Source organism: Platalea leucorodia, assembly GCF_965183815.1.
Source record: "Platalea leucorodia genome assembly, chromosome: 6".
NCBI classification, from domain to species: Eukaryota; Metazoa; Chordata; class Aves; order Pelecaniformes; family Threskiornithidae; genus Platalea; species Platalea leucorodia.
The window spans coordinates 2,243,902-2,254,555 of NC_138828.1; the positions used below are offsets into that span (position 1 = coordinate 2,243,902).

At 44.6% G+C, this 10,654-nt stretch overlaps 1 protein-coding gene across 1 annotated transcript; it reads right to left on the minus strand.

Moving 5' to 3' along the window:
• Window positions 1-3,167: 3,167 nt before the first annotated feature.
• Window positions 3,168-9,740, minus strand: LOC309592005 (protein FAM47E-like; the record flags this gene model as incomplete). Its single annotated transcript, XM_082315029.1, has 7 exons — window positions 3,168-3,257; window positions 3,854-3,931; window positions 5,142-5,291; window positions 6,399-6,605; window positions 7,187-7,334; window positions 8,029-8,186; window positions 9,378-9,740. The coding sequence occupies 7 exons, from the start codon at window positions 9,738-9,740 to the stop codon at window positions 3,168-3,170; spliced, it is 1,194 nt and encodes a 397-aa protein (XP_082171155.1).
• Between the last annotated feature and the right edge of the window lie 914 nt (window positions 9,741-10,654).

Genomic DNA, 10,654 nt, shown 5'->3' on the forward strand with positions numbered 1-10,654 from the left:
TCCCACAATTATTTACCAATATTGATGCCTTCTTCCAACTCTGCTCCCAGTTCAATTGATAAAAACAAGCCCAAGTTGGCATGAATTTCTTTTCTTGTTCCTCATTTTGCATTGAGAGCTGCAAGAAATTCTATGAAGCCGACTCAATTGCAAGAGCAGGACCCTAGTTAGGGATTCATGCCTTCTTTCACACCAGTAGTCTCTTCATACAGGAAACCCTCACCAAATGAAGGTGCTGATCCTGTATTGCACCTCACATTTAAATGCATTACACTCGGTACTGCCCACAGAGACATCATGTATAGGAGCACGTAAGGCATCCAGCATTACACTTGGGATGGCTGCTATGTTCCTCACTGTTGTCACAAGTTTATTGCAAAGCCTTTGGCTGTTCTGAAAAGCCCTTATCTCTCTTCGCACATAACTGGAATAATAAAACAGCAAAAACCTTATTCCCATAATTGTAGCTTTGTTAGTGAAACATGAAATAAACTTTTTTCTGCAGCAGTCTGTGTATTACATTCCAGTTCAATAAGAATTCATAAGAAAAAGTCAAGTCTATAATCATATTCTGTCCTCCTTCACAGCGAACTAAGAAGCTCTCCCTAAATAACTGCTGGTACTTACAGGCAAAGCCTCCTGAAATACCAGGATAAAAATTTTACGATGCGCTTGCAGCACCTATGACAGATTGAGGCTGAACTGGTTTATGATTTTAGGATCAGCTCCTCATCACTGAGCTGCTTCAAGGCCCTGTGCGTCAGCGCAGGGTTGGAGTTTAAAAATCCAAACATTGCCTAAATCACTCTAGAAACTGCAATCCGCAGATCAGAATTTTACCTCACCGCTGAAAGAAGTGCCTTTAAGACAAGGATGTCAGGGGCTAGTCATTCACATGCGAGGTATCTGTCCTAAAGATAAAAGTCTTGTGGGGGCTGAATTTTGAAGAGCAAAAGAGTAAAGAGCACTGGGACGGAAATTATTTGAGTATTACATAAGACTTACGGAAAATGAACTCAGAAAAATGTGATGGTTTTCCGTCCTCCATGCCAAAAGATAGCTAATTCAAAGAAACGCAAAATGCAAACAGAGGTGAAGAGACCCCTGCCACGTACTGACAGGGCTATAAGGATTTCAGCATTAGGCTCTAAGCTCACCGAAATTTGCCTCGAAGACATTTTCCTCTTCAAAGTCCTGGCGTTCACCAGCCTCGGAGTGCTGCGATGGTAGAAGTTAGTAAGTCACGGCGAGGCTGCGTTTCATCTCCCAACACAGCCCTTCAGGCTACAGCCCCAGGAACTTGGCAGTCCTTGCCTCCGCTCTGGAACCGTGTGCCTAAACATGAAGTTTCCACATTTGTTTGTGCATCCTGTTGTAGAGGCAATGGGAGATTCACATGGACTCACAACAGGACTGGAAATCATCCCGCAGCACATCGTGGGAGTCCAGCAATGCCAGCACAACAGACTGCTCACGAGAGGCAGTCAGGAAAAAGGAAATCAAAGCATAGAACTTTGTCCGAGCAGCTGTGAACAAGTATTTGCTTCGATGATCTTAAGCAAACAAGAAAAAAAAAGCCTTTAAACTCCCCATGCACTATTCACCTTTATAATAAAGCAGGATTCATTCCTCCCCATCTGAGAGAGAGAAGCTTAAGCCGACAGTCCTGCCCACCCCTCGGTACTGGATTGTGTTAGCCAGGCTTTAAATGGTAACTCAAAGCAACACAGCAAGTTAAATCAGGCTCTGAATCCTTACCTAAAAGACCAGGACAGTAAAACAGGAGCAAGTGAGGTCTGCTCCTCCCTGTGAGCGTTCTGGGGAGGGTCTGGGACCGTCTAGCTGGGGAAAGACATGGTGATGAACAAGAGAAATTCCCCTTGTGGGGGTTGTCTTAGACATGCCGACAAAACCACGTCCTCCTTTGAAAGATCTTGTTTCTCACACTGTGTGGCCACTGCTTCAAAGTGGGAATTTTTGGTGAGTCCTGATGTTGGGGGATAGAATGCCTCCCTCGGCACGAACTCCCCTGTTTCCTTCTCTAAGTGGCTGTGGTGGGACAAGGCTTCCCACTTGGGCTCGCAACACTGTCCTGCCAGCTCCATCTTTTTCTTCACAGGTTGGGTTGTTTCTTTAGCCGCATGTAATGTTTCTTGAATAGTTCGTCTTAGTGCATTTACGCTAAATTTATTTTGTCTCAGACTTATAGGAACACATTTGTATTTTATCTCCTCACAGGCTACTTCTAGACTTAATTCTTCCCAGGTCTGTCCTCCGTGTCTCCTGTCCTCCTCTGTTGCTTATGCAATATTGAATGAAAGAGGGATTTCTTGCTATTTTTTCCTAAGTCCTTTTTAAAGCATGGAAACTTATCCTCATCATCCTGTTTCCAGTTTGACCAAAAAGTTTAATTAGCAGCAGAAGCTCCAGCACATATCGAAACTGAGCAAAACAAATCCTTGAGCTCAAAGTCATTGTTTTACAGTAGGCAATTCAGCAAAGAAAGCAGCTTATGACCACAACCGACCAGGCAAAGCTGCGGTTTAACTCCCAACTAGGCCAAGGGGCTATGGGACAGCCCAGTTCCTGCGCTATAAAGGCTTCAGCTGTCTTTATTAGGTATTTTTGGTGTAGTAATAGATAACAGGCTATGATTTTTAGTGGCCTCACTATATTACACCTGCTTTCGTCAGCACAAGGTTTGTCCACAGTGGGATCTTTCTGCAGAAGCGTACTGCTTTGTACACTCTCAGGTGGAAGGTTTCCTGTAGGTATATAGGCTACAGCCAGTTATGCCTTAGGGAATTCAGAGATCACTTCTATTTTGTAAAGCAGGAAGCACAACGTGGACACTTAAAAAACATCAAGTTGTTTGTGTACCCGGATCTTTGACTAAGTCAGTGTGTTACAGCACAAGACATCATCAGTGCCTTCTAGCCAAGCCCAAGCACTGCTAAGCTAGCTAAGTGGTTTGTGCCTGGAATTTGGTAGTCCAAATCCAATCTTCAAACTAACTAGACATCTCAGAAGTAACTCAAAACTACCTATACGTTTATTCTAATCTAAGAATATTCCTTTAGGAGGAGCTCAGCTACCAGCTTCTATTCATTTTCAGAGAATTTAGGTATCTGTATTAATTCATGGTTGTCAAAGAACCTTCTCTTATTTCATCGCATCTCTTTAGACACTTTCTTGCAAGCTTTGGATGTCTCCTCTGGAGCTCTATCATTTCCCCCGGCCAGCATTTCCAGAAGGAACTGAAACAAAAGATTTAACAAAAGCACGATGAACAGCCTCAAATGACACTTAGAGAGCAATTGAAGAAAAAGGTTAAAATATGTAAAGAGAAGGGGTCAAAAATCCAGCGCAGATATTGCTCAGTTGCAGCTGTTGCTTTTGATATGAGATCAAACTCAGTCAAGTCCCTTCTTGGGCTTTCAGAGACTGAAATCTGGTTTGCCCCCACAGTTAACAGCACGGGCTTCTGCACATGCTGATGGCACGTAAGAACGTCAGCCACACGAGCTGCAAAGCTATGTGAGTCCTAAGCGCCCATCAAAGTACCTCTTGGCTTGCTCCCGGGACGGCACGCTGTACTGGTCCTTCACAGTAAGCCTGAGCAGGGGGATCCCAGCACCACTTTCAAGACCCCCAGCTCAACTGAGCCTTCTGAAGCCCCGTTTGCAATTACACCAGCTCCTCCCCTTCCAAAGCTCCAACACACAGAAGAGAGACCTGGAGGTCCCCGATCTAGGCAACTTTACAGCCAGGACCCTGGGACAACCCAGCAACAGCCACAAGCACATCAACATGGGGAAACAGACAGCACCCTCAGCAGGTTCTTGTGACTCACCCGAGACTTTCTGTAGTCCTTTCTTTCCAGGAATTCCTTAAAGGCCTCTGCGCTGTGGAGCTGCGTGACTTTCATCTCCTGAATTTATTTCCAGAGTAAAACATTCAAAATTGATTTTTATGTACAGGTTCCAGACGCCTAAAGAAACTACACAGTGTGTACCTGTCCAGCTCTTGTGAAAACTTATCAACCAACAACTATTTTAACTGCTAACAGCTCTAAGTAGTGCAGATTTGATTTTCTTTTCAAAGAAATGAGGTTGCTTCATGAACCTGAAGTTGTTTTTAGCAAATTATAACCTATGGCCCTGTAATCTTATGTCCTGTGTTACACAAATCATTTCTCCCAGCACCTTGCGTGAGGAAGGCAGGAAGAGTTGTTCTTCATTAGGCAAGTAAGCACACCTACTGTTGATGACCTGTTGTATATTCGCAGGCAGAGCTGGACACAATTAGGTGGATTCCCATTCAACCATGAACTTGGCCTTTATTTTTACAGAGCGCTAACCAAACTGCAGCCTTTGCCTTCTTCTGAGCTCAGCTGTTCCCAGGCACCCTCTTTGCAAACCTGACCCCTTGGTCTTACAGACAGCATTTCTTCGTAAAACAAGAGAGACTTGTCATTCAGCTCAGCAGCCCTTGGCATGTGGCACGATTTCAGCCACATGCAACTCCTCAATTTTACCTTTGAAGGACTGCCCTCTAGAGCACGAACTGTGTCTTCCCTTTTGCCTAGGTCTGAAGTGTGAAGATGGAGTAGATTTTTGCTTTTTTATCACGAGGAAACTAAACCTGCATCTAAATTAACCCAGCAGTGGAAAAATTACCTGCCTCCTCTTCAAACTCCTTCTAATAACCTTGTACCGCAGCTGAAACCAGCACCTTTGTCAGGATGGGTATTGCAGTAAAACAAAACAAAGATAAAAACACCCTAAAACATTCTGAAATGACAATTGCTTGCTTTCAGCATATGAATGCTTTTTGGCCACATAGGATACCAAGGGCATTCAAGAAACTAGATTTACAACAATTAAGTCAACTCAACCTTGAATTGTGCTTGTATGCCTTCTAGAGCCATTGTCCACATATAGGTGCCACCGAGACAGTCTAATCCAAGCAGATGAGCCTCTTTGAGCATGGTTATCTCGGCTTGGATAACATGCTATGTTCCACGTTTATTTGTGCCTGTCAGGCACACCACAATGCCCAGAGACATTCCCATCATAACATTATCTCTCATAGCTGTGTCACAAAAAATGATGTAACTTTTTTTTTTCCATTCACAGTACCTTTTCAGACCGGTTCTCTGCATTCCCAAGGCTATTGACAGTTGCCTCTGGCGCTTTTAACGGTTCGGTGGCTTCCTGTTTTCTCCACGTTGTGGGATCAAGATACCATGCTCCATATCTGATCTTCTCCCATTTCGTTTGGGAAGGGACCTGCAAAACCACTGTCGCAGTGTTCTTGCGTCATGTTGGCATTTGTCCCTCGTGCCATAGGCTGTACAGACGCTGTCCCAGAACCTGAGCACCACCTCTGAAAGGGCTACAAGGGATGATCTTGTACCCTACAGCTATACAATATAAAGGTGATAGCCGATGAGAATGGCTGACTAGCAGTTTTTTCCTTTTTCCCCACAAAGGCAGAGAATATTAAAAGCTACTGCTGGGAATCACTACCCTCAAGTCATCTGACCATTTTTTCTTAAAACTGTTGTTTTGTGAGAACCTGGGAAAAAAGTCTGTGAGGTTCACACTTTGGGAGTCAGAGGCCGAATACATCTTTTTCTATTTCAAAAGCAAATTTCTGAACATGGAAAAAAAAAAAAACCTAGCTACAGGGTTGGAGAAATGCAAGCTTTCAGTTAAGCCAGAGCTGGCCCAACTTCAACCTCTTACCTGAAATCCTCCAGCAAATATTTTCCCTAAAATCGTCCTCCGGTTTTGACCTCAGCTCTATACCGCCTTTGATAATGTATTCAATGATCGAAAGAAGATAGGGCAAGAAAGGCAGGGACTGGAAAGTCACTGCCCTGTGCTTCAGCTTCTTCTAGTTGCTCACACCTCCACCCATCCCCCTGCTCTCCTACATCAGTGCCACAGATGCCCTTGGGACCGAGGACTTCAAGAAGCTCCAACTGTAACATCTAACAAACCACACCTTGAGATGGGTCAGACATGTTGTCCTTCACCTAATCCAAAGCTCGCACAGTCTTGAACCATGTTTTTCTGTTGATTTCACTGGCTTTGGGTACAAGGAAAACTGCTGACAATGCTCTACAGTTTGACCAGCAAAAAGACGGGGTGAGCTCCAATATTCTTAGGCATCATTCTCCCATTTTACTGCCCTGCTGCATGTAAAAAACCATCTGTTGTTGAACATTTCCTTTTTCAACTGCACTCTGAATCCTTAAGATACAGTTATAGAGAGCTATGAAGTGCTCCCTGATAAAAACAGGCTCTTTTTTTCATCTCCAATGGGCACCCTCCCCTATAAACCAGTCAAAACAATTAGACTTTAGCAAATGTATATGTGGGCTCTTTTACCTTAACCTGGCAGGGCAGGCTCCTTCGGTGATGAGAACTCCTGACAGCTAACTGGGCAGATGAAGCCTCCTGGCTCCCTGAACGCTCTGCTTCCACGTGGTTGAATTTCACGGCACGGGAAGGTGAAGGGACAGCGGCCTCCTTTTCACAGCTGGTGTTGAGCAAGCTCATGAGATGATCTTCATCCATACCCCAGTTCCCTCCTCCCTGGAACAACCACCCCAGGACAGTCTCAGAGTCTCAGGGGAATAAAGCAACATCTCATTACTAGTTTTTTCTTGCATACATTCCCTGCCCCCAAATGTATCGTACTATTAAAGTCCACAGTTTCAGCTGATCTACAAGTACACTTGCATTAGCATCATCACAGCAATGAGGCAAGCGCTAAGTCAGTCTGAACCGACAAGTGAATTGGTGGATTAATTTCAGATAAAAGGGGACTGCTCCAAGGTGAGGCAGTTAAATTGTGATTTGGACACTGATGGCTTCCCTGGAAAAAAAACAAAACAAAACCAAAACCAACACAACTTTCTGAAGCAAACTCACTCAGCGGTATTTTTGTATAATGATACATATTCCTTACTTGATATTTTAGTTGGCTGAGCCCTATTAGTCACAACAGGACATCAGAGCTAGGAGTCAAACAAGACATCTTGGTTTTGACTTAGATTCTCAGATGCACACATCCAGAGATGCATTTTTCCTTCCTTAATCCAAAGACATTTAGCCTAAATGAAGTAATCGGGTATCTAGAATCAAAGAGAGCAGGTGGTGGCAGTTTTACTTACCAAAGACATAACCCAGTCACAAAAATGCTTGGTTGCTCGCTTTGCGCGTTCATCAGGGGGAACAAAGTTGGTCAGCGTGGCCTCCTTTTCTCTTGCTACCTTCTTGGAAAGCCGCGCACATGGGTTTTTGCCTCGAGATTGCTTGCCGCTGCAGGTAGTAATGCAGTACGATCTGAAACACCCCTTGATTAGCTGCAGTGATAGCTGCCACCACACAGCCAGCATTAGACAACAGCGTAAGGCTGGATCCTATGTTTGCACTATGCCTTTGGATCACAGATGCTGCAGCTGACCACTAGACATGGCATGATTTTTTCAAGGAATAGCCTGAGCAATTTCAACCAGTTGTGAAGAACAGAAATAGAATCGAGGCCTGCACATGCTATATCGAACAGCCCAGCCCCAACGTTTGGATGCAAGGCTTGAAATAACCTGCCACCTTCAAAATAGAAAACCCTAAAAAACTGAACCTCGGGGCTGCATGTGCCCATCACTCTGCCTTTCTGTCATTATTAAAAGTGCTTAGGGAAGAATAAAGTGACACCGCTTATTTTGCCTTAGGTAACTCAGCCGGTAAAACTAACCGCCGGTGAGGCTGTCTCCTTACAGCTTCATATCACTCAGGACTAATCCTGACTGGTCTCTGAACAGGTGGTGGGATATCAATTAATTCATCAGTATCACTGAGGAAGGCAAAGGAACCTATCTTTTAATGAAAACTACTCCCATGACAGATTGATGTAAATTTTAACAAAGTGCTTAAATTCCTTTTTCCACTCATCACAGAGAAGGGGGCATTCAGAGCCATTTGTGTTGCTGTCCTCAGCTGCTCCTCTACTCACTGTACTCGTGGCTTGGAAGCTGTTGCTTTGCTTCGTGTGTCCTCCATATGATCCAGCACCTCCCGAAGGGGTTGTTTCTCCTCTTCACAGACCCTGTAGCCAGCCTCGCTCTTCACAACCATTTCAGGATCCAGGACACCAGCAACCTCTCTCAAGAGCTGCGAGCCAAGCAAAAAGACAGCCTGTGTTCAAAAAATAACCTCACTGGACGACATCTGCTCGGGGGCTGTGTGAAGGACTGCCCAACACGCAAGTCTCCTCAGGTCTACTAGGAGTTAACGCAGTTCATAATCCAGAAGCTTCACTTGACAGACCTCTTTGAAAAATCCCTAAAGCGTTAATCGCAGCTCAGGCTGCTTGCTACATATCTGTGAATCATGCTGAAATTCTGGCCTCTGCCATCTTCTATGGCAATCTGCTGTACCGCATACACATTTTTCCTTCAGCTGCTTTGAAGTTGACTTCCTTCTAGTACAATCCCTCATTTCGTGATCCCATTACCCCAGTAACAGCAACCTGGGATCGGGGAGAGCTCCGCTGTTGCCTGTTCTCACAGACCAGAGACTCAATTCCCTTTCCCAAATTCTAAGGCTTCTCCCAGTGCGCCCATCCATCACCTTGTTGCATCCAAGCCTTCGGTGAGTATATCCCCGTAGAAGAGGCTAAACAATACTACGGTGCTTCACCCAGGGGCCCTCATCTTCTGTAGCATGAAGCCTGTCCCTTCCAGAAGTCTCCCAGCTCTCCCCTGTTCCTTTTGAGAGGTACTAGGAGCAAAAAGCTTAATTTTCCGCACTGTATTTGGTCACTGTTCTCCATCTGCAACATCTGAACAAGCACACTGCAGAAGTTCCCAGCTGCACAAGAGACAAGGACCTGCTAGCTTTTGCTTGCGTGAAGCAGAGACAGTTGAAGAACTAGAGACAGGGAAAAGAGGGAGGATTCTGTCAACAGGCTGAGAAATAATGGTAATGAGACACTCCGCTGTCTTGGGCATGCTTCTAACTTCCCAATTCTCATTAGATTCTCTGCCTGCTCTACAACATCCATCAGTCCCAGTGCCTGGCGATAGCTTAGCAGATAACACGTTTTCCGTAATCTGTTGACTGTGATGGCAGGCACTGGATTCCTCAATTAGCCCACTTATAATACTGTTCCACAAATTACTTGCTGACAATTTGGACCCACCATTAAATCTAACTTTAATGTCATTTACTTTGTTTTTCCTTTGGAAGGAAACAGAAGTTGCTGTGTTTTTTTTAATTGACAATAGTAGCTGCGTGCTGGGTTAGTTTCCTGTTCCAGCTCCCCAAAGAAACACTGTTTAACCAGGATTACAAAATCATTACCTTTGGGGAGATACTTTTTTCCAGCCGTGGGTAAAGGACTAAGAGATGCTGGTTCAGACAGCGCTCTGTCTGTGCAACATAATCCCTCCGGGCTTGCTGCAGCGGGCTGAGCTTGGACAGACAGACCTGCGTCTTGGCACACTTCTTCCTTCTCTCCCACGGAGCCGTGGACGAAGATTTCAGTGTGCTGTTTTGAAGGGTAATTAAGACAGGCCGCTTTCTACCATACACCATCATGTTATCAGATGAAGGAGGAAAGCTGTCTCTGAAGTCGTCTAGACCTTTTTTCAGGAATATCCATCGCTGACCATTAAGGGAATCCGATAACCTCGGTCTGCTTCCTCGAAAATCCTTATAAGACATTTTTTCCCTTCTGTAAGCAAATTAAATGAAGCGGAGCTTAAAGGCTGTATTCTAATTTTAAAGACTGGAGTACATTTAGAGTACAGGTGGATATTCAACTCCAAGCATGTTTACCCCCACGGGCCAGCAGTTTGCTGCTACTCAGCTTTTGAGAAAAGCTTATTAACACTGACTTCATCTGCATGAAGGACACACACCAAAACCCAGCATTTCCAACTCACAGAAAATCCTGGCATTCCAAAAGTTTGTTTTTAAATAATAAAATGATAATGTTGTAGAGCTTCTCTTTCAAGACATTTATTTTATATATATGTATATTGCTTCAATGACATAAAAATACATTAAGGCTTTGTTTTGACTGTTCCAACCACTACAATGCAAATTATATTATACCATGTGTACAGTCAGAATCATAGTCAAAATGAGGTTTTGATAAAACCGTCAGATCCAGACAGAATCCAGGTCCGCGCTTTGCCAGCAAACTCCTCCCTCCACCATTTCTAGTTAGCTGCGCATTCAAGACCACCGACATTCCTCGCAAATGCCTCATTTCACTTGACCACAACTTTTCCAGCTTTCAGCCACTCCGCATTTCATTTGCAGCCTACCAAAGTAGTTTAATGTTTCGAGCAAAATAGCTGTTGCAGTTTCAGAGAACGACTTAAGGGTTGGTAGCTGAACCAACCTTCATTTTCCAGCGCTCGCAGGTACAGCGCCTGACCTGCAGTTCCCAAGGTGGTTCAGGTTGTTGCAGGGGACACCGCTAGGAGGGTGGCCGTGGCAGCCTGGAGCAGGCAAACTGGATTAAGGAACCCTCTGACTGTTAGCTGAAAAGGTCAGAGGCTGAGTTAACTCCCAGGCAGCAGCAAGGAACTCCGCAAGCACCGTAACAGAGTTATTTACAGTTATTAAAC